Source organism: Enhydra lutris, unplaced genomic scaffold, assembly GCF_002288905.1.
Source record: "Enhydra lutris kenyoni isolate GAN:26980312 unplaced genomic scaffold, ASM228890v2 scaffoldscaffold28, whole genome shotgun sequence".
In the NCBI taxonomy this organism is placed as follows: Eukaryota; Metazoa; Chordata; class Mammalia; order Carnivora; family Mustelidae; genus Enhydra; species Enhydra lutris.
Window position 1 is genome coordinate 17,115,066 of NW_019154112.1, and position 25,462 is coordinate 17,140,527.

The 25,462-nt window shown below is 38.9% G+C and overlaps 1 protein-coding gene across 1 annotated transcript in view; it reads left to right on the plus strand.

The window, feature by feature from the left end:
• Positions 1–25,462, plus strand: part of LOC111152227 (eyes shut homolog (Drosophila)) — a 1,631,332-nt gene that overhangs the window by 1,513,078 nt on the left and 92,792 nt on the right. Inside the window, 1 exon segment of the mRNA XM_022510634.1 lies at positions 7,882–8,054. Within this exon segment, the coding sequence (XP_022366342.1) occupies positions 7,882–8,054 (173 nt within the window).

Sequence of the window (25,462 nt, forward strand, 5' to 3'; positions counted from 1 at the left end):
ATTATTAACTAGTAACAGGATTAACTCCTAAGTGGCAAAGAATACCTTAAGAGTTTAGATATACCAAATGTAGGGAGCAATCCTTACCTTTAGGGCTGGGGAAGAATACTCAAAAAGAGAATAAATTTTGAAGACACACACACACACACACACACTATACTTACACTACTTTAGAGACCATGTGGTCACTGGTTGTAGAAAAGTTCACTGAGATGCCACAGACCAGGACTGGGAAAGAGGAAGCTATTCACTGAGGGGCTGAAGAAACTCGCTAGGCAGCCACCTGCTGGGGTATTGCTGAAACTCATGGGGAACTTCATGGGAAAGCCATCTCCTGGGATGTTAAGGACCTCCCTGAGAAACCACCCACAAGGCTGCTGCTAAACTTAATAGAACTTTGCCCACTGGGGGGGGGGGGGGTGTGCTATGAAATGCTGTTAAAAGCCACCCACTAGAGAACCAGCAGAACTTTCTGGAAAGCCACTCTTGAAGGCACTATGAAACTTGCTGAGAATCCACCCACTGGGACACCTGAGTCTCACAGGAAACCCAGCGGGAGCATGGACTTACTGGGAATTCACCTGAGGAGATGCTGCTGAAACTTGCTGGGGGCAAGCACTACTGGGTTTCTTGCATATGTCCCCAACAGGAGAAAGAAGAGAAGAAAGGGCATCCCTTCTTTTCTCAGTGTCCCTCCAGCACATTTTCCACACCATAGCCTCAGAATGATAATTCTAAAACACAGTATGATTATTTCTCTGCCCAAAAGCCTGCAATAGGGTAAAAAGAAAGAAGGAGAAACAAGAAGAAATGAGGTGAGAAGTCAAGGGTTAATGTTGATGACTGCAATTTTATCCGTAGAGTGTGAAAGGAAGTCATCTCACAAGAATGTGGGACATAAGGCTTAGAGCTTGAGAAAGATCTTAACAACCAGTTTTGTAGGAGGAAAGGAGTGAAAGCCAAAATTAGTACAAACTTTTTGACAAATGATTTGGGACTGTTACCTGGACTAACACAAATGTGTAGTCTATGCTACAGGGAGGAAGCTGGATGACTTGAAAGTCTGAACTGGGTTTGGGACTGAGGAAATAATCTCGTGTATGATGGGTAAATGTTGAGTGACAAATTTTATATTGTTCCCTATAATTGTTCTTTTTTTAAAGATTTTTATTTGAGAGAGAGAGAGAATGAGTACGGGGAGGGGCAGAGGGAGAAGTATACTCCCTGCAGAGCAGGAAGCCTGACTTGGAACTCAATTCCAGGACCCTGGGATTATGATCTGAGCCAAAGGCAGGGGTTTAACCAACTGAGTCACCCAGGTGCCCTGTTCCCTATAATTGTATAGCAAACCTTATATCTGGACCTCAGCACTATAAGCTAAATATACCACGTGGTTCAAGGGGTAGGCATTAAACATCTTCTAGTCACTAATCTCTGATCTATATTATTCAGGACATTGACCATGTATTAGGATGTTTGGGACAGTTCCATATCTCCCCCCTTTTCCTGTAGTTTGAGAGCAAGTCTGATGCATCAACATATTTAGAGGCAATAAGTCCTCTGAATTTCTTGGTTTTTCCCCATGCAAAATTATAGCATCAAGCATTTGGTGAAAGTGAGAAAGTGGGATAAATTAAATTTTTTGTTGCAAATTCACCATAGGAATATAACAATGTTCATAAAGAATGTTTCCATGTTTATAAACGTGTGTCTTTCTAGGGAGTTATTTGCTATTCCTATGTGTGTGAGGAATAAATCCCTCCCCCAGCAATTTTGTAAATATTTCTTAATATCAGAAAAGAGCAATCGTCAACGCCGCCAGCACTGTTTCCACCTCCCTGGCAACAGTTGAATTCACCATGGAAACAGCTGAGTAGAAATTGTGTGTATGTGAACATTAGTGAGGTCAAGGGAATGGGTGAAACAGCACTTTGTTGGCTTAAATATTTTAAGAGAATTTTTGTTTCTTTTTAGTAGGAGTTAAAATAGCATTTTAAAAGCTTATACCAACTCTTCTAGCCTGAAATAGCCTCCAAATAGGCACATTATCTTTACAGGAAATTATCTGAGAACTCCAGAGCTTCATAAGCACTGCATTTACTGATTCTGTTATATTAAATCTTGCCCAAATTGCCCTTCCAGTGCAAGGGACTGGAGACTGGCTAATTTTGCAATGAACATGGAGTAAGAAAATCTGTTATGGAATTGTTGCTGGGTCACAAAGTCTAATCTTAAAAAACCCTGAGATATGTTTCTAATTGGGGGAGATAATTTTAGACACGTGAAATGAGACAGTCATTCAACAATCATGAATGCATTCTTTTATTTTCTCACCCACTGGTAACCTCTACCTCATCCTTTTTTTCCCCAACCCACTTCTCTTTCTACCAGACTCTTTTCTGTTTGCTCTTATCCCACAATTAACTGATTCAGATTCAATTAATTGTATGTTTCATCTTTGCCCACCTCCTTTACCTATCATCTAATGAGCAGCTGATCACTGCTGGCACATTCTCCTGCATCTCTCATTTAAGTTCTTTAGATTATGGCCACTTGTACCGTGATAGCTCCCATTTGGGGTTTGATATTTTCTGAGGCTCCTCTCTTAGAAGAAAAGCTTTATCTCCATTTCCTAAGAACTAGTAGGTCCCATGGCAAAAGGAATGGAAAGGATGGCTCTTGCTGGGAAGGAAATTTCTGATCATCCTTCTCTACCAATGAAGAAGTTTTTATAAAGTGAACCATGGCTTTAAGAGAAAGCAGGAGGGAGAGAGGGGGAAAGAGAGAGAAATTATAACATAAATTCAATCTTCCTTCACAAAATATGCACAGGATTGGATTGGACAGATCCTAGAGCAAGAAAAGACAAAAAAAAATTATATTGTTGTGAATTATCCCTCTTTTTTTATTCACCTCTTCACATGTAATTCTCTAACTTTTATTATTGCTCATATCCTTTTTTATCTTCTTTGTTTCTACCTTTAATAAAATCTTTTCACATAAAGAAGAAAGTTCCTTGAAGCTGAAGGACATTTCCCTTGAGCTCTCCCTTCGTGGGTATATTATATAGACTTTGTTTTCTTAAGTTCACTTTCTAGGCCACCTTAAGATAATTTTGGTTTTGCATTTTTTTCTGTTATATTCACGTTTGGCTACTTTCAAAAAGAAAAAATGAAAAATGTCAAAGATGATGGTGTGCCTTACAGCAAGAAATAACATCCTTTGAGGCAGCTCTGTCCTAGAGACAGACTATCTGTGGATGAGGTGACAGTTGAGTCTCCAAGCACAGCTGACAACTCACTTGAAAAGAATTCAAAAATTGTAAGGAAGACTAGGGGTGGAGGTGGGGAGGCTGGTGGGTATTGCTTGGTAATCAGCAGACTCTTACTGTGTGGTGTGAAATTCATGAAAAAGGAATGAAAGTTCCACTTGAACCACAGCTACTTGGGATCTCATTTACATTCTTAAGCCAGTGCTGTAGTACTATAAATAGAAGAGCCTATACATAGAGATGGGTTATTTCTGCCAATAGTAATTTTTATTTTTTAGAAGTATCTAGAGACATTATTCATAAGGACTCATTTCTGCTCACTTTCCTGCTGAGAATCTCCCTCTCTTGACACCGTGGGTGGTCAACTTTGAAACGAGCTAATGATCCATTAGACACAAAGGGTGCAGGAAGAGTTATTTATTTTTTTTAAGTTAATACATGCAGGAGTCCTTTTAGTTCTAGAACATTTTCAGGCATCTGGCTGTTATGTAAATAGAGGCATCCTTTTCAAGCCAGCATCTTTGATTTTTTTAATCAGCTAAATTTTCTAAAGATAATTTTTAATACCCGTAGAAACTTAATGACAGTCATCTGATACACTAACCATATTGTGACTTGTAATTGAATATGCTATAATGGTTACAGTGCCAAAATAAACAGATGTTTGCATACACTTATATAGGTAGCACTTTTTTAACTAAGCTTTAAAATGACTGACTGAATGTTTTCCTACTTTATGTTGCTAAGTGTAATATACATCCAGTAGACCATATATGGCCCTAGTAAAATAAAAACCCTCTAATCTTTGTCTTAATGGATAAATATTGTATTTTCAGATATACATTAGTCAAAGGCTAAAATGTAGCCTGAAAAGAGAAAATTATAATGCCCTGGCTTCCTGCTAGACACAATAGTAACTCATGCCCACCAACCTTTCATTCTGGTGAGAAAATTTGTCTCAGGGGAGCTGGCTTTTGCACAAAGTAGGCTATGCAAGAGGATCACATGGTGACATCTTGAAAACACAGAATCTTGGGCCTCACCCTTGATTTCCTAAGTCAAAATCTCAGAAGGCAAGGGCAGCTGAGGAATCTGCATTTTAAAAGCCACGTGAATGATTCACAGGTAACATTCTGTGGTGCCAGTCCTCAGAGAAGCTTTTAGAAGCCACTGGCATTTGAATCCATGTATCACAGAGCTAAGGCCTTAAAATCCTTGCCCACTGCCTAAATTCCCTTTTCATATACCTACGCTGTGTCTTATAAGGATCCGTTCATGCCCTTATGTTGTCTTCCCAAACAAGAGCAGAATTAAGTCTTCTGAACTCCGTGGCAAGTGACTGTCCATAACATAGGTGCACAGCCAATACTGGTTGACAGCAGTTGGCAATAAATACAGGGTTATGGTTTACAGGTAAGAACGTCACCAATACCTGGGTTCTTTCTCAGACCTACTTTTAATTCTGAAAAGTGCCCTGACTTCCTCAGAGGAGGCTTTGCAAAACATTTTTCCATATGGTTCCAGATCTGTGAAGGGTAAGATTTTGACAACTTTTTCAAATTAAATCTATTTATGTATGTAAATCTATTATGCATGTAAATCTATTCTCCTGTAACTAATCAAACAGTATCCAGTACACTCACAGAGATGTTACAACATTTAAAGTAAACTGAGTCAAGGAGGGTGACATCGTATTAATCATTGTTTCCAAACAATGGACTGTCACCTAGGACAGCCTCAGGACACTTACTTTCTTGGTCAACACTGCTGTTTGCTTCAGGGTGTGGAGAGCTGTCATTAGAGTTAAGTGACAACAGACTGAGCTGACTTGCAGCTTTTGTAGAAGTTGAGATTTCGTAATAGGATCTTTGGCAAGATCTGAAAAGGAGAAACTTTTGGTCCAGGTAATACAGCTGGTAGCAAAAATAGATTTTATTAAAACTACAGGTGAGGGGCGCCTGGGTGGCTCAGTGGGTTAAGCCTCGGCCTTCGGCTCAGGTCATGATCTCAGGGTCCTGGGATCGAGTCCTGCATCGGGCTTTCTGCTCAGCAGGGAGCCTGCTTCCCTCCCTCTTTCTGCCTGCCTCTCTGTCTACTTGTGATCTCTCTCTGTCAAATAAATAAATAAAATCTTTAAAAAAAAAACAAAAAACAAAAAACTACAGGTGAAATATTGAGCACTCCAGGAAATATTTTGGAACTCGAAGGTACAATTGAAATGAAATATACAGAGGCCTCATCATCTGGCAAAATTTTAGTTGGTTAACACTGACTCTTCCTAATGGAAAGTCAAAATGGTCAAGAGGGCTTTGGGCACTTGCTCATGGTCAGCCAGATGAGAAGATCTTCCCCCTTCATGGAGCATTTTCTCTAGAATTTAATTTCTCTCCCTGCTCTAGCTGCCTGCTGATGTGCAGATGCACGAGGTTAGTCATCTCCACATGAATTTATAACAACCAACTTCTTCCAACACCTGATGAAAGCAAAAAGGAAATGAGGCTTGATTGATCAATAGGATATGATTAAAATTAGTGCTTTCCCCAGTTTATAACAGAAAAGCATCTTTCCTGCATTTCAAATCTGGTTAGGTCTATATGATTCAAGCACTTAAATCAATCAATATTTAGATTCGTTTGACTTTCATATATGTGGCATTCTCCTTTACTATAAAAAGATGAATTTGGCCCTTCCAGAATGCAGCTTCAAGAGTGTTATACTCCAGGACTTCATCCCAGAATACAGGTGCTTAATACTGAACTTCCAATTCCAAGTTAAATGAATGGAGGTGAAATTACATGGGATTTATCCGTGGCCCCAAACAACATTAAGTTCCTACCTAACACTTTAAGTCACACCAGAAAGTATCTCTCTGTCCCTGCCAGGTGGTCTGGCTGTGCTTTTACCACTGTTCTCAGGCAAGAAGAAACAGCATTAGCTCAAGTGTCCTCGAAATTCTGGTTTGTAAGCCCCATAACAAAAGAGTTTGTTTAGGGCACTTTATAACCATCTTAGTGACATTGATCCTTGTTTTTTTTTTTTCCCCATCTCTCAAAACCTGTGAGATTCTCTGTCTGCTAAGTGTAAAACGCTATGCGAGTTGCCATGAAAGTTATAAAACGAGTAAATTACTGGTCACTCACATTCAGCAACTTACGTGTCAATAAAATCCAAGGGTCTCAAAGCCTTACCCACCAAAGCTAGATGTACCTGCTCTCTGACATATAAATTCTCTTGAGAGTGCTTCATCCCATTAACATAAAGAATTAATAGGAAAGTATGTACATTTTTGGAAAGGGAACCTCTTCATATTTCAAAATTGGGTATTCACTAGTATGATACTTTCCTGAAAGTAAATTTATTTTGGACTAAGGGGGTTAAAAGATGGAAAGAGGGTATGAAGAGACCAGAAGAATATGAAGGACAAGAAGAACATTCCCGGGTATGGGCAAGATCTGCAAATAGATTGGGAGGCTGAGTCGTGAAACCAAAGGCGCTGACATCCTAACCTGGGGGACAGTCCTGGCACCTGTCCTTAAGCGTTAACAGTCATGTTTAGAAGATTAGATGTAAGCAGAAGGAAAAAACCCTGAAGATTCATATGTGGCAAGGTGTGTGGACTAAAGCAAAAAAGGGGAAGACAGGGGAAGGGAAGGGCATTGATATTACATAGAATTCATTTAACTGCGGGTGACAAAACCCCCATTCAAACTGGCTTGAAGACTAAAAAAAGGGGGGTTAAGATCCACTGGCTCATATAACTGCAGAGTAATGGTTAGATCTAGTAACCAAATAATATCATCGACCATCTATCTGCCCCAGTGCCTTGCATTTGCACCGCTAGGCACTGGTCATCTCTCCTCTGCCAGGCTCTCCCCTCTGAATGGGCAAACCCCCCAGCAGCTACTAGGTCAGTGGGCACTGGGAATGGTGGAGGAATGAGTCTACAAAGGCAGGCTGGGGTTACCTTTACTTTAAAAGGGTGGGATAGATGCAGGGAAAGCAGAAACACCAGATTCCCAGTCCCCTTCCCCTCTGGAGGAGGCTTGTGAGCAGGTGGGCATAGTTTCAGCTCCTCTCCCACAGACGCTCTCAACCTGGGGCCACCAAGCCATACTTGAAGCCAGGGAGGTATTGAGTCATTTTGGCTCCCCACCGTGCTTTTCTTGCCAAGTTACCTCAAAGGTGGCTCTTGGAGGACTTTGTCCTCAGCAGAGGAAGTTTATCCCCAGCTTGAAATTCTCCTGAGTGTTGCACCTAAGATGTTTTCTTCTAATCGACATTTGAAGCACTTTACTGAGGCAGCGCCACACATATTTAATGAAGCCCTAAAAAGGCACCTAGTGTGAAATAAAGGTGAGATAAATCAAAAATAAAAATAGATGTCTTAAAATAGAATTCATGGCCTCAGGCAAACTATAAAGCTGCTAGTCTGCTTTCAATGTGAAGTACACAGCGAGAAATACTTTAAAGTTGAAAAACAGAGAGAGAAAGGGAGAAGACAAGCTGCAATTTTCATTTTATTTGTGTGTGTGTGTGTGTGTGTGTGCGTGCCCGTGTGTAAAAGATCAATTGTTTTCTGATTGGTTTTATCTTTCCTTTTTCCTTCTTAGTGATCATGGAAACTGGTTTTGTGAGTGTCCGAGGCTATACGCAGGCAAGATGTGCCAGTTTGCTACCTGTGAAAACAGCCCGTGTGGGGACGGTGCCACCTGTGTTCCTAAATCCAAGACAGATGTCGTCTGCCTCTGCCCATATGGGAGGTCTGGACTCCTCTGCACGGACGGTAAGATCATGTGATGAGAAAGCATGGTGCACGGGGAAAAGGAGGTGAGGAGTAGAGAAGTCACGCGAAGGAAGCAAGGACAGCCCGTGACTGATCAAATAGGTTGAATCCTTTCCTTGGTTCTTTTCAAGTCAAGCGAGAGAAGAACTTACTAGTGAGACTGATCACTGAGCAGGTAATTCTCACAGCCCTCATGAAATTCAAAGGAGGTAATGTGTTTACCCTGAGGTTAGACTTCAGAAAATCTCCATATTCTAAAAATCTCAAAGTCATTCTGATGCTTAGAGAGTAACAAGCAAAATCAGATGCAAAACATAAATTCAAAATATTTTCTCTCATTTTGGCAAACTGAGGATATAATATTAACATATCTGTGTGTTGTAGACCAGTTTCTTCTTTGTTTAAAGATAACAAAACCCATGACACGTTTAGTAGATAGCAAGAAATAAAATCACAAATAATATCCATGTGCCTCTCCTTAGGAAAATCCAGTATGTGGAAATCCTAAATTACAAAAAGGTACAAGATGCTGTAAAATAAGTTTGTTTAAGAAGGAACTTGCCTAAGAATGCAATGTTAGCTTTGATATATAGAAATAAATATGTCTATAAATATTTCTGGAAATAATTAAAGGTATTTAGTATTACTATTTTATCAACTCAGGGTTGGGCTTGTTTCATTTTTATTTTCACCATAATTATTTTTAATTTTTTAAAGATTTATTTATTTATTTGGAGGGGGAGGGGCAGATGGAGAGGGAGAGAGAGAATCTCAAGCAGACTCCCTTCTGAACAGGGAATCCAGTATGAATTCTGAGCAGGGAAGCCAAGGAGGGGCTTTGTCTCACAACCCTGAAATCATGATCTAAGCCGAAATCTAGAGTCAGATGCCCAACTGACTGAGCCACCCATGTGCCCCTCACCATAAAAATTTTTCAAAATTAAATTAAATTTAAAAAACAAAGTTTTTTCTGGTGCTGGTGGTATTTGTTATGAAATTCTAGCACAAGGTTATCAAAGTGAGCACAGGTCACTGTGTCCCAGGCACAAAATGAAACAAACAGATCTAACCTGTGCCGACTCATCAAAAAGCTGGAGTGCCACACCCTGATTTAACAGGCATGAAAATTGAAACTAGAATAAAGAAGAATTTGTGACTAAAAGGTATTGAAACTTTTGGCATATATATCTTTAAGGGAATTGAGACAATGCATTTCTATGTAGCTGGGGGAGGGGAAGTTAAGAAGGACTATGAGTTTCATTCTCTGTATGGCACGTTTATATTAGAAGTTAGCCAAGCCACTTTTATAATAAAAAAGGCATCATACACCAGATGGGATTGAAGTTTTGTCCGTTCCGATAAAAACAAAACCATTCATTCTATTGAGGTAAAAGCTATTGAAAAATGCAGTTGGGGGCACCTGGGTGGCTCAGTGGGTTAAGCCGCTGCCTTCGGCTCAGGTCATGATCTCAGAGTCCTAGGATCGAGCCCCACGTCGAGCTCTCTGCTCAGCAGGGAGCCTGCTTCCCTCTCTCTCTCTCTCTCTCTCTGCCTGCCTCTCTGTCTACTTGTGATCTCTCTCTGTCAAATAAATAAATAAAATCTTTAAAAAAAAAAAAAAGAAATGCAGTTGATCACAAAAAATTTGATTACTAAGGATGAATCATCAGGTTTTCTTCCTAGTTGAAAATTAGACTGATCACATGAAATAAGAAATGAAGTTGTTTTTGTTTTTGTTTTTGTTTTTTAATGCGGGGCGTGAACCCATGACCCTGAGATCAAGACCGGAACTGAGATTAAGATTCAGACACTTAACTGAACCACCCAGGCGCCCCAAGAAATGAAGATTTATAAGAATGTCTTCCCATATTTACAAAAAATTGTTTACTCCCATCTCTTGGTCATATTACGGCTCCAGAGAGGCAGAGATTTATAGATTACTGAGACAGGAAATATTAGACAAAATTTACCTTTCATTGTAGATAAGAAGAAATTCCTACATGCACCCATCCAGAGGAATTCCTCAAAATAACTCTTCCATTAGTATATTCCACAAAAGTGCCAGAGCAATTTGAGATTCTTACCCTAACGGAACTTGCCTTCTGAGAAGATCAAAAGAAAGTAACAATGGCTCAAGACACAGAATAGAGTTTATGGAAAGAATTATGAAGGAAATAAACAGGAGTATAAGGAGTATAGGGTGACAGGTGCTCATAACATGAATGACTCCAGAAGAGTAGAGATTAGTGCTAATGCCTAAATAAGAAATATGACATATGAAACCAGGAGAACAAGTATTCAAGCAGAAGTTTCAGAAAAATGAAAGACTCTGAAGGGAGCTAGAACTTAGGTTTTTTTGTTTTGTTTTGTTTTGTTTTTAAGAATGAAAGGTGCTATTCTAGCAGAGCATAAGGGAACAAGGGAGAAAACCATATCTTTCATGAGCAGGGCCTACATCATAAAGGATCTTAGGCACATGGGAAGGTCTTAGACTTTGATTTCTCAGTGCCTTAAGAAGCCATTGGACAGTTTTAAAGAGGCAAGTGGTATATATGTATTTATTTAAACCATTCTGACTGCAGTATATCAATTCTAGAAGGCTTTTGTCAGTTACCCTGACAAAAGATAATTTTGCTTAAGACCAGGGTGATGGCCGGTGGAGATGGAAATAACTGGATAAACTTGAGATCTGTTCTGGAGATAGAATTGACAGAACTTTCTGGGAAGTGTGTGGGACAGGCTGAGTCAAGTACATCTAGATTTTTTTATTTTATTTGTTTGGACTATGGGTAGATTGTGGCACCATGAAGAGGATTAGGAGCATAACAGGGTTTTTATGGGGCATTATTGGGAGGTAAACAAGAGTTCCATTGTGTACAGATGAAGGGAAATATGCCTGTTAAGATATCCAAATGGAGAAGTTATGAAGGCAAACAGGTAAATGATACTCAAGCTCATGGGAGATGTCACAACTAAAGATAAAATTTGGAAAGTCATCAAAGTAGAGGTGGTGGGTAACACTATAGAACCGGAGATTGTCTAAGGAGAAAGTGTAGATAAAGAGAAGAGGGCTGTGGACCAGGATTCCACTACTTAGGGATCTGGGAAAGGAGAGAAAGCCATGTGAAATGCCAGTACCATCCCCAAACAAGCACCCCCCTCCCCATACACGCACATTATCTTTCAGCCCATAAATATCGTTCCTTTGGCGATGTTGCATTGTCTTAACCCAGATCCGCCATCAAAGCAGAACCTGGATAAAGAATTGCATTGAAGTAGTTTATTTTGGAAACGATCTCAAGAAACAGGAGTGTAGTGAGGAGTTGGAGGGACTAAAACAGGAAAGGGGAGAAAGTCAGTACATAGGTGTCTTATGGGGTTGAAGCGTGAACAGCTGTGCTTCATTCTACTGAGATCTTATGAGGAACTGTCTAAAATGACAAAATTTTCTGATCTTATGAAGAAATGTATAGAACAATTCTAAAAATTGCCTGCCAAACAAAAGAGAGAAGCATTTAACCATTGATTCATGGTTCCTTGTGGTTGAGGGTTGCCCTACGGGACCTTAATTTTCCTACACTACTACATTGCCATATAAAACTAGCAAAAGGGCTAGTTTTTGCAGGCATCTCAGGCAAGCAAAAGCTCCAGAGAAGCTGGGGATCGAGGAAGTATAGTTTAGCATATCAACATTCCATTAGCAGTCACAAAATGCCCACTCAAAATGTCCGCTCCCTTCAGGAGCAATCTTTGCATCCAGCAAGAATCAAGGCTTTCTTTACTCCCCCAGCTAGTGTGAGGTAGTGCCCCATATCATTTCTTGGACCATTCACTGCTACCAGTCACCTCCAGGAGATTCTCCAGAACATTACTGAATATGTAGCTATTCAGTAGAGAAAAGCGTAGAGCAAACCGATAAGCATAGTTGTTGCCCAGTTACAAATACATGTGAGAAAAGGCAGGGAATAATATCCAAAAACTCTTTTTTTCATCTTTGCCATTTTGTTAATACCAGAGGGTGAAAAATCACCTAGTTTTAACAGCAGTTGTATTTGCTACATAGCACTTTTCTTTCAGATCATAGCCATATCTACCATAATAATATATTCTTTGGGGGATAATAAGAAATATAATTATGACGTTTCCTACCTTGTTGATGTTTCCACTGGGAAATTCATCCCGGGGCAATCATGGCAGTGATGACAGGAGCCAAAACAAACAAACACTAGCAAATGGAAAATTCGCAGCTGCCTTCCATTGTAAAGTGCTTTGCTTTCCACATTTGTGCTCTTCATTCACACTTCCTGTTGCCTCCTATGCAGGCATAAGCTTCTTGTTTCCTTAACCACATCATTTTAAAGACAAATGGGGGACACTTTATTTTTTCTCTCAATGGCTGTGTCCTTTCTAAAATTTGTCTTAATTTACCTTATCCTCCCAGCCTGCGCCTGTCAATGGAACATAGCTTTTGAAGAAAGTAGTGAAACATGCAGACTAAGAGCCTAGAATCAGCTCGGTTGGGTTAAAATCCCCAGTCCCCGTGCTGAGCAGTGTTCAGGGTGACCTTGGGCAAGTCACTTGGTTTCTCTATGCTGCAGGTTCAGAGTTTGATAATAGAACCCGACTTACAGAATTCATGAGAATTAGATGAGATGATTCATATAAATTCCTTAATGTATCACTGGACACAAAGAAAATGCTTTTGTTTTTTTAAGAGCACTCTAGCCAGGATTCTGACCCTCAGAGAGAACTGCGGCATCCTGTATCTCGTCATTGTAGGAAAGAAGGCTGGATCTCCAACCTAGCTAGAAAGAAAACTCTCTAGGATGTCAAAGGAAATCAAAATTAATTTCCTTTTAAGAATTTTTCTAACTTGGTGACACTCTTTGCAGTGATTAGAGACAAGCCAGGGTATTACAAAGTCAGGTAGGAAAGCAGCGCTCCAGGGATACAGATAATCACCAGGCTATTTAAGGACATGCTACCTCTATAAAGCAGCTTAATGTCAGGCTGGCATTTTGTAATGGCATATTTCAAGTACATGTAATTTTCTGTCATGTAAGCTCGTAACTCTTTTGATAGCATCCACTCTGATATGATCCAGCTTTCTCTCTCCGACTCAACAGCTGTTTGATTACCCTGCTGTTCAACCCATCTCAATATCCCTCATTTCTCTCCATGTTTAAATTCTCTATTTTCCAGCTCCTGGTTACAAAAAAATGTTGAAAGATCAGGCCTGATCCCAGAAGGGGGCAAGGAGACAGGGGTGATTGTGGCCATACAATCACTCAGGAAAGTGATTCCTCTCACCCTGTGTCGAAGGCAACCTTTGAGTGTCCTGCATTTTTTCTTCCTTGAGAACTAACTGAGGGAATTGCCTCTCCTTTAGCTCAGTGGGAAGGTTCACACCCCCTGCCTTTCACCTTTTTTTCTATATCAGCATCTGTAAAGAAAAAAAGTTAGATTGGCACATCTAAAAAAGGAGCACTTAAAATAAATATATGTATTATTGTACACTGAAATGTTCTTGAAAAACAGCTTTGATGGACTCCTGCAATCCAACCCACTGCATTGAATTAACACCTTTTTTTTTTCCATTTGTGCAAGCAGCAGTCCCTGCAGAGCAAAGTTACAGTTATTGTTCCAATAATTATTGCCAGTACTTTGTGTTCATAAGCAAATGAGCTGTGTGTGTGTGTGTGTTGTGTGTGTGTGTGTGTGTGTGTGTGTGTATCTGGGAAAGATTTTCTGGTCAAAGCCTTTCATTAGGTATCTATAGTTACTTCTGTCATTTCTCTAGCATTATGCTTCCTACCAATGAGTGGTGTTGGATTTAGTTATATATAGGCACACACACACACACACACACACACACACACACCGCTATTAAAAACAAGATAGTAAGGTATTTTGTCTTGGGGAATTATATTAGCTCTGGCAGACTCTGCCAGTTGCTTGGCCAATATATTCTCTCCTTTTTTATTAATACATCCCTGAGTGTATTGGGGGCAGTAATGTGCCCAGCTAAAATGTCCCAGCTTCCCTTAAAACAGAGTGCAGCCATGGGACTCAATTAGGATGGGTGTTGGAGAATTGTACTGACCTCTGGGAAGACTCCTGAAGAGTAGCACGGCGCCCACCCTTGCTCTTTTTTAGGTTCATTGTAAGACTAGATTGTGTATGAGATGACTCGAATTCCAGAAGTCATCTTGGGTCATAAAGCAACTTTGAGAATAGAAAATACATGCAAGGATGTGAAGCAAAAAGATGGAAAAGCTTAATTAAGTCCCAGATAACTGCAGAACCACCTTACCATTCAGAGATTGTCCAACATCACACTTTTTGTTAATGAAGGAGAACTAATCTGTTTTTCTTTAACCTCTGTTATTTTGTTATTCATTATCTGTTACATGTAGCTAAACCTAATACTTACTGATACAGTCAGTGCCAAGGTTTCCTTGAATTTTATATCCTGCTAGGTTTCCTCAAATATTTCTGATTTTATTCATAAGCCCTTAGGTTCCTTCTCAAAGAGAGGGAAAAGTATAGGATTTCTTGTATCTTATTTCTCTTCTTTCAGTCTAGAAGATTTAATAAATTACAACTTTATAAAATATATTTTGCAAGCCAGTGAAAGTGTGGTATGAATGGTGTTCCAATATTGTAAAAGAAACATCAAAGTAAGCAGCAAAATGAAAACGACATTTTTGCAAATTAGAAAAATAATAAGAAAGCAAATTTTAGATCTTACTTATGAAACATTTACCTCTTATATTAAAAGTACCCACGAGTCAATTTCTAATAATCACACTAAATGAAAAATCAAATTAGTTTGTACATTTCCATATCTCAATTCCTAGGAAAGCATGCAGCTATTATTGTCTGCTTTTAAACAAAGAACAAAGAATATTCACTATCAAACTCATACTAACTGTTTGCCTCTGGAACACTGTCAGTAGGACACTAAACTGGAAAAGCCAAATGTTCCCTTTGTTCATTCCAGCCCTTTGTCATTGTTTAGCAACCTCACAGAATTTTTCCTCCCCACACGAGCATTTCCTGCCTATTAAAAATGTCTTCAAAATGGATAGACTATGCACAGGAGTAGAACTGTCTCTCCTAAATGTATTTATGGCAAATTGATTTTATAGACATTTGTGGAAATGGAAACCTCTGCAGTTTATCCCATTGCTCACCAGAGAATTGAACTTTGCAGGTCTGTCAGTCCAGGACCTTCCACATAGAGTCCATTTTTTCATATCAAATGAATACTGTCAGATGCTACCACACCTAGCAGGTTATGCTTGGTCAGTTTAAGAGCTGCGCTAATGTGATGCACCTGCCAGCACTGGAGAACACAAACGCATTTGTCGCACATTAAAAAATTCTTCACAGAAATGAAAAATTGATTAGAGTCTGGATAAATTTATGCTACATGAAAGACTATAAAGTCAACATTTTATGAAGAGGCAATGGAATTTATTGATTACTAGGAATGAGATAAATAGGGATGGAGACGCCTGTGTGTGACGTAAATTGCCTACCATTCCATACAATGATTAGCGGTTACTCAGTTCAAGGGGTTCTTTGTTTATTTCCACTGACACGCTCACTTTGTCTTTTCCAGTATTTAGTCATTTCATGACTGTGTGCTTGAAAATGGCTTCCTGTGTCTCTTAGTATGAGCTACGGACTGCTTAAAGCAAAATGCAAACCTGACATGGGAAGACCCCACCTGATCCTGCTGCCCCACCTTATCCACCCTCTGGCAGCTCACACTATTTTGTATTCATCTTTTTTTTTTGTATTTATCTTTTAAATGTTGGCCATTTATCGCCTCAGTCCTTCCCTCAGACAGTCAGCTCTGTGAAGGTAGCTATCACATCTGCCTTGGCCATCACCATATCTGTGGAGAGGCACACATTGCCTGGCATATAGGAGGCTCTCATGTTTTGGCTGAATTGAAAATGATTTCAAAGTTCTTCAGAATATTCATCTAAGCTATTACCCTGAACCTACTACTATGACTATGACTATTAGGAGCTAGTCAGTAAGTATTTGTCAAACTGAAAAAATAAACTAATAAAACATTATCAGTGAATGAATAGTCTAATCTGGAACATTTCCGAAAGTGTGTTCCAGAGCATACTGGTGCCATAAGGTGGCCTACAAAAAAGAGTGTGTTGAAAGTAACTCACCTCTACTGAGTGCTTACTCTGTGCCAGGCCCTCAGCTAAGTTAGATCGGGAAATTGAAGATCAGAGAATTTAAATAATCAGTCAAAAGTGAAATAGTTTGAGAGTAGTGGGTAAATCTGGAATCCAGGTCTCTCAGACTTCAGCTTTTTAAAAAAATATTATATAGTACTCTGCTCTCCTTTTAGGAATTCAAGTATACATAGTGATGTGGGAAACAAAGACAAAAGAAAAATTAAATTTCCTTACAACTTACAGCCCCTTGGCAAGTCCTTGAAACAGGCAGAGGGACATTCCTCTAGGAACTCAGCTGCCTCAATGTTAATACTTGGCTAAGGGCAAAAGGCAATCTTAGCCTGACACCCAGGATCCTGTAAGTTTACTTTAACATATAGAAATTCCTTTGGAAACTTCCTTTATCTCAACTCCCCAAGATACGTATTGGCAATCATCCCCCAAGCATATGATATGACCCACCAATATACATCTGAAGGGTCTAATGACTAAGGTTTTATTAAACAGTAATAAATGACCTTTTCCCGAAATAGCTAGCCCTTCAAGGTCCTGGAAACCTTGCTTCCAAAATTTCTTAGAGACTGAACTATTTTTAACCCCCTCTCGTCTTGAAAGTTTATAATGGGCCACTCCTTGTGACCCCAACGCAGCTCTTTCTGTCCACTGGTCCTGTCCCCGTGTTTTAATAAAACCACCTTTTTACATCAAAGACCTCTCAAGAATTCTTTCTTGGCCACTGGCTTTGAACCTTAATGTCTTTCCTACATCAGTAGCACAGTGAAAACTCTGAGAAGTCCTATAATGACCCAGCATTAAGCCAAGGAGCTCCTTTTTCTCACAAAACAAGCCTTTCACAAAATACACTGCAGTAGTTCCCCAAGTGGTATTTGTACACTCCATTGTGGTACTGGAAGAAAATATCTGGGGGGGTTTTTTTGCCTCAGTTTTTAATTTCTATTTTCGTGCTTTATGATGTCCTTGTTATATTAGTGTTAATACACCAATAACAGTTTTAAATAAATAATAGCATATGGGCCATAGTCTAAAAAGTTTAGAGACCACTCATTTAGTCCACTCCCTTTCAAACATGGCCCGAGGTTTTTATTAGTTACATTAATTTCAGAGAATTAATTTAAAGAAGCTAATTGCAAATTATGGTTGGAATGTTTAGGATATATAATATATAAAATTTGTTTTCTATTTCCATTTGGTTGATATTGTTAGAGGAAACAATGGAGTGGCATTTTCAAGAGCTGCTTATTCATGTTCTAAAAGTACATTAAAACCACCCACTCACCCCAATACAATTGAATTTACTTAAATTTACATTCTCTTAGCTTATGCTAGCTGAGCTGTGCAGAAGACAGCCAGAGGACTATGGATGCAGGAGTAAAGCGACAAATGCCCCTATTAATACCAGCAGCAATCCCATCCTAGAAAGACAAGGATTAAGTGTCATGTGGCACTTTGAGGGAAATATGTTCATTTGTGGTAGACATTCCCAGACAGGAAGAGTAACCTATGGCCACTGAGACCTAAACTACACAGAATAACTTAAAGTGAGAGCTACTTCTCCTTTTTCTGCATTGCAATTTAATAAAAAAATAAATAGTGCTCACAATTATACTATGCATTTATCAGTTAGGGTTTATTTTGTTCTGATTTTTCTCAGTGAGTCAGATGATTGATACTTGCTTTCCCCCCCCCCCCGTACTTTTAGCAAACAATGACCCTTCAATACTTTAAGTGTAATGAAAAGTACTCAACTTTGATAAGGAACCACACGATCAGTTAATAGGAATTCCCACTCATACAGAGGAGAGATGCAAGTGATATTTCACATGTTTGGTAAGAATAAACCTGAAAAGACTGACAGACACTCTTCGAGATATCATTTTGTTAAATCAGACAGATTAAACAATTTCTTAGAGAAAAATATGAAACCATATAACGAGTATTTTTAGAAAGCATATCAATTAATGTAGAATTGATTAGTCAAAATAATTAAACTGATCGTTTCAATGCTCTCATGTCCTTTGCCTATGATTAAAAGACTTGGCAAATCAGTTCTGGGATTCCTGTTATAATTGATGCATTTGTGAAACAAAGATAAAATATGGGAATAATGAGGAAAAGTAGAGAAAGAGAGTATTTCTGAAAATTAGTTATAGTTTGTAAACAAAGCCTGACTTCATGTGTTCCTATATTACATTAAGATTATCCAGTGTATCCAGCATATACATGCTTTCTACAATACTGAACATTCCTTATGCCTTCCCTGGCTTTATCGTATCCCTTACCCTTGAGAAATAAAAGATAAATCCAAAGGTAAGGGTAACCAGTCTTAGATAATCAGGTCATGATCCCAGTTTGGCTGTATGATGGTGTTACAAACCCTGAACATGAATATGAATGTGAGCTACAAGGGGAGTTCTACACATCCACTATCAGTAGTATGGCTCATGTCTCAAAATACTGGAAAGCACTTAATGTGAACCATAATTCCCAAAGGGCTATTTGAGTCTTCACTTTTATAACTAGAGCGCATTATAGGGATTACTAAGAACTGGGCTTCCTATTCATTTTTGAAATTTCAAAATTTCAGAGCAAAGAATATCTCGCAAAAGCTCACCTATTAATCTATTTTAAATTAACATTTTTTTCCTGTGGACTAAACAATAGACAGATATAGGTGTTTTTTAATTCCCTTGTTCTACAACAAGCATGTTGGTCCTGAGTAAGGGATTCACGGGGAGAGAATTAACTCTTTCCTGACTCTGCTGTTCTTGGCAACTTAAGAACATAACTAGTACCTTGTCAAGTTCATAGCGTTCTTTGAAAGTCAGCATTTTACTGCCCATTTCAATTTGCATCCATGACTGAACATCTGTCAGGGAACATCCAGTCTTTTCCAGAGGGCAAATCTAAATATTGCACCTAATGATTCAGTCTCCAGAATGACATTTTGTAATTCTCTTTGCCATTCCAAAGGGGCCAAGGGTATCTTTGAATCTCATCTTTTTTGGTTCCTGTGTATTAAATCAACTTGAAATTGTTAAAGTGCGACTCTTTCTGCCCCTGAGACTTTAAGCTCTAGAGAAAGAAAAGCTGTCATCAGAGTGAGTGGTTGATAATCCTGCTTGTTGGAGTGTATCCCTGTCAGTCTCCAGGTAGGTGGCTTAACACACACCTTGCTGACAGCTACCACCCAAGGGGGCTTTCCTGCAGGGATGTCACTCTGGCTGCCCTGCTGCTTGTGTCCCCTAAGAATCTGTCAGCGTTGCTATCTTAACCATGGTGGAGTTGATTTTTCCTGAGGTAGCCATATCCACCACATTTTAAGTTTGATTTCCTGTGTAAACTTTAAAAACAGAACGTTGAAAAATTATGTCTTTCAGAGCTCTTTTTGTCTGTGGATTATAAAACCCTTTTGCCATGTGTCGCCTGCTTCCTGCCTCCATTTTACCTCTCCCCTCCATTACTTGTTGTAAGAAACAAATACTTACAGGGAAAGTGCATGTTTAGGATCCCGGATTTTGAGCTACTGAATGTTAGTCTAAATCAGTGTGGCAAAAGGAAAATGGAAAGCCTCAACAGCCATCTCTCCCACATGTTATGGTAATTAGAGACTTACACAATTTCCCATCCTGAAAATCAAAGGACTGGAGGTGCCTCTCTGCCAACATCTAAAAGCTTTCTTGGTTGTTCAACACTTGGCCTGTTGGAATAAGAGAGTATCAGAACACCTGCGCAATACACAAAGGGATGCAAATTTATGGGTGTATTAAGCGAAGTCTAATTATAACTTGATAAAAAAAAAAAAAAATCCCCTTGACAAAAGCCTATTTCCAGAGAAGCAGAACAAACTTTGAAATGTAAGAACAAACTTAGAAATGATTATATCCCAAATGTGCTGCTTGGTAAGATTGAAAAGAAGTGTTTCTCAAAGCATTCTTAGATACAGAAAGAACAACACCTCTTTTTTTTTCACCCTTTCTTCTCCAGAGTGGAGTGGGGTGCTGCATCTTATCAACTCTTTAACATCTGCAAGCTGTAATTAATTTATTTCTGTAAACTCAAATAGATACTGTTAGTCTTTACCTCACTGTCTAGGTGATGAAACTGACGTTGGCAGTTTTGAACTACTAGTCCTGTACGATGGGGAGGTCCGATCCTGGAGAACAGAGCCAGATCCAGGTCCAAAATGTGTCACAACCAGCTGTATGACCTCCAACAAGTCATTTCACCTCCCTGCATTTCACTTTCTTCATCAGCTAATAAAGGAGTTGACTAGATTGTCCTCTCCTTCTTCAGTGTTTTTATTCCAGTCAGAACCTGTTAACTGAGAATAGGGAAAATCGGTTATGAGTTACTGCTACTGATTCAAGTGCAGTTTAATTGTGTGTCTCCTTCATTACAGTTCATTATAAAATGGCCAATCGGAGTTAGCAGGTATTTCACTCTTGCAATGAAGATAATTGTTCATATAATATACCTCATTTAATTCTCAAAAGAGCACGAAGGACAGCTATTATGATCATCCCCATTTTATAGATGAGAGCACTGAGGATTAAGGAAGGTAAATAACCAGTATGAGGAATGGCTGCTTAGTGGCAGAGCTGTGCTCTTAACTTTTATGTTACTCTGAACCCCACAAATAGGTTTCAAATACAGATTTGGTCACACTGTACTTAAAGCAAAATCTAATCTTGAAAGTGATTACTGATTTTATTAGCAGAGACTGAAAAAGTAACTGTCTTCTTAAGAATAATAGATCTAGTATAAAATTATGAGTCATTGATCAAGTCTTACCACATTATTAAAATACTACCTAAACAAACCAGGCCACTTGGGAAGATGGGTTAGATACCAGTTTCTGCTTCAATAGAAAGTTAAATATAGGGCGCCTGGGTGGCTCAGTGGGTTGAGCCTCTGCCTTCGGCTCAGGGCATAGTCTCGGGGTCCTGGGATCGAGTCCCGCGTCAGGCTCTCTGCTTGGCCGGGAGCCTGCTTCCCCCCCTCTCTCTGCCTGCCTCGGCCTACTTGTGATCTCTCTCTCTGTCTGTCAAATAAATAAATAAAATCTTTTTTAAAAAAGTTAAATATAAGAAAATCAGTTATCTAAATTATCAGCCTTAATTTCATCCCTTTGCCTCATCAGAAGGTTAGAGTGCCATTTGGTTGCATGGTAGCCACTTAAAATTTGTCTCTCTTTTCGCCCGTACTTGCTTCTTATTCAGAACACAGTCTGGACATATATTTTCCATGTCCCCCTCACAGAATGCTAACTGAAAGACATATCAACAGAGATAACCTGCCTCATTTTAGATGAATGACTGAAGTTTTGTCTCTGTGGCAAGGAAAAAGAAATCAATAACAAAATCCTCCACTGAGAAGAGAGAACCCTCATCAGGTTGCACACTGGTTTTCATTTCAGCCAGGATGCTCGAGGATAGGGTATGTGTAGGCAAGTAGAAAAACAAAGACACAACATGTCACTGTGGGAGTTATGACAGTTCCAGAGTATGCTCAAATGTGGCATTCTTATAAAATATTCTATTTTTTTCAAATTGTTGTCAGTGTAACAGCATTGTCAACAAATATCGATTGAATGCCACACGCGAATTGATGGAATGTCATCATATCAGATCCTGTGGGGAATACAAAACAAGTATGGTCTTTACCCTCAAATTTAGTGTTTTGAAAGGTGAGAATGGATGGAGTAAGGAGAGAAAAAAAAAAACTTTTTATTAAAAAAATCAAAGAATGGTACAAGGCTGAGTTATAGCAAAGGATTATGTCTCATTCATCTTTATGTCCCTCAGAGTTATTGGGTGCTGTGATTTTCACCTGCTGTGTTAGTAGACTAATAAATATCAGTGGAATGGATTGCACTACATTTGTGAGTTGTGCTGACCGAGGCATGTGTTACCGTTCTCCAAGCAATAGGGATCCTAATAAATCTAATCCCTCTGTTACTATTTTTAAAATCACCCCATTATAATTGCTCCTTCACTTCTTACCCATATGTTAATTATAAACAGGATTTTTTTACATTAAGTAAGTAGATTAGATATTTTCTTCCCATTTTTTAGAAAAATGACTATTGCCATTGTTCAGCATTAATTTCTGATAGATCATTTTTATGTTATTATTTTTCACTTTTTTCCTTCTTGTTCCTACATTAAACAAATATCTGATATTTCATAAAAAGTCTATGCTTTTCATCATGGCCTGTATTATTGCCGATAACTTTATGTGAACCATTTTTCCTTTTTTTTCCATTTTGTTAGAGGCTTTATATTCTTTTTGGTAAAAGACAAAATGTTTACATCTTATGTTCCCCCAAGAGCATATAGAATTTCTGTTTCCCTAGGAAGTAGTCAGCAGGACAGTTATTTTATCAGTGTAATTATTAGGTCAAATGACTTGTTCATGTTTAACTTTAAAAGATTTTGCTAAACTGTCCTTCAAACAATTTATGTTCCCACCAAAATATAAGACTATGAGAGGGCCTTTCTCAAAACTTTTTAACCACAAGGGATTTTTAAAAATGCTCTCACCACTGTTTTAATTTGCCTTCCTTTATTTATAAGTGTGGTTCAGCAATGCCATTTGTATTTCTGTAAATTTCTGACTTATATTTCATGACCATTTGCACTTGAATGCAACATGTGCTGGATCCAATGTTGTTAACAAAAGCTTGAAAGTAGCCATCGTAGGAATATTTACTACATCAAAATTAATTAACGCTAAAGGCACCTGTCTGGCTCAGTCGGAGGAGTATGAGCCAATCTCCATCTCAGGGTACTGGGTTTGAGCCACATGTGGGGTGTAGAGATTACTTAAATAAATAGAACTTTAAAAAAATCAACCAACCTTGCAAACAAAGGTCTACCCTCACCAGGCCCCATCCCCTCTGATAAGCTGTTAAACATTTGCTAGCATAATGCTACTCTGATTATTTATTCTTTTTTTAATATTTTATTTATTCACTTGAGAGAGAGAGAGAGAGAAAACACAAGCAGGTGAGCATCAGAGGGAGAGGGCGAAGACGCCTTCCTGCTGGGCAGGGAGCCTAACGCAGGGCTCGATCCCAGGATCCAGAGATCATGACCTGAGCTGAAGGCAGATGCTTAACAGACTGAGCCACTCAGACACCTCTCAGATTGTTTACTCTGGCTCTATGTTTCTGAATGAGTTCCTCGTAATGAGGAAAAATTTTCGCTATCATGTGTGTTGTGATAAAAAGAATTTTCTCTGGGCACCTGGGTGGCTCAGTTGGTTGGGCAACAGCCTTCGGCTCAGGTCATGATCCTGGAGTCCTGGGATCGGGTCCCACATCAGGCCCTCTGCTCATCAGGGAGCCAGCTTCTTCCTCTGCCTCTCGCCCCTTTCATGCTCTCTCTCTCTCTCTCTCAAATAAATAAAATCTTCAAAAAAAAAAAAGAATTTTCTCTGTTCCCCATTTGTCTTTTTAAAAAAAAAAATAGTTTTTTTGAGACATAATTTACTTACAATAACATGGACCTATTTATTTATTTTTAAAGATTTTATTTATTTGAGAGAGAGAGCAAGAGAGAACGTGAGTGGGGATAGAGGCAGAGGGAGAAAGAGAGGGAGAAACAGACTCCTCACTGAGCAGGGAGCTGAACAAGGAGCTCTGTCCTAGGACTCTGAAATCATGACCTGACCTAAAGTCAGACACTTAACTGACTGAGCCACCCAGACAGCCCTATGCCATTTTAAAATGCACAGTTCACTGAAACTATTATCACTGTCTAATTTCAGACATTTTCATCATCCTAAGAAGAAACCTCTATCCGTTAGCTTTCAGTCTTCAATATTCCCTTGCCCCAGCCCCTGGAAACCAATAATCTGTTTTCTATTTCCATGGATTTACCTATTCTGAACATTTAATATAAACGGAATGATATAATATATGGTCTTTTGTGACTGGCTTTTTTCACTTAATATAGTGTTTTTAGAGTTCATCCTTGTTGTAGCATGTAGCAATACTTCCTACACTGTTGTTGGGATTCTAAAATGGTGTAATGAATTTGGAAAACAGTTTGGCAATTGCTCAAAATGTTCAACAGAGTTACTGTACAACCCAGCAATTCCACTCCCAGAACATACCCAAGACAAATGAAAACATATATCTATAAAAACCTATATAAGAATGTTCATAGCACATTATTCATAATAGCAAAAAAAAATGGAAGCAACTCAAATGTATATCAACAGAATGGATAATGAAAATATGCTATATGCATTTGTAAAACCCATTTGTCTTTTGATTTTGTTTAACACATTTTTGGCATAAAGAAGTTTTTTCAATTTTAAGGAGCCAAGTTTATTACTTTCTGCTTTCTTTTACTATAGCCATTTTTAAAAGTTTAAAATTATATTAATTCATGCCTTTTATTTTAAAAGCTGTTATGGTTTCATTTTTTAAAATTTTTATTCATTTTTTAAATTTCTTTTCAGTGTTCCAGAATTCATTGTTTATGCACCACATCCAGTGCTTCATGCAATATGTGCCCTCCATATTACCCACCACCAGGCTCACCCAACCTCCCACCCCTCTCCCTCCCAGAACCCTCAGTTAGTTCCTCAGAGTCCACAATCTCTCATGGTTTGTCTCCCCCTCCCAATTTCCCCCAACTCCCTTCTCCTCTCCATCTCCCCATGTCCTCCATCTTATTCCTTCTGCTCCACAAATAACCTAAACCATATGATAATTGACTCTCTCTGCTTGGTTTATTTCACTCAGCATAATCTCTTCCAGTCCCATCCATGTTGATACAAAAGTTGAGTATTCATCCTTTCTGATGGAGGCATAATACTCCACATATTCTTTATCCATTCATCCATTGAAGGGCATCTTGGTTCTTTCCACAGTTTGGTGACTGTGGCCATTACTGCTAAGAACAAGGGGTTACAGATGGCCCTTCTTTTCACTACATCTGTATCTTTGGGGTAAATACCCAATAGTGCAATTGCAGGGTCATAGGGTAGCTCTATTTTTAATTTCTTAAGGAATCTCCACATTGTTTTCCAAAGTGGCTGCACCAACTTGCATTCCCACCAACAGTATAAGAGGGTTCTCCTTTCTCCACATCTTCTCCAACACTTGTTGTTTCCTGTCCTGTTAATTTTGGCCATTCTAACTGGTGTAAGGTGGTATCTCAAAGT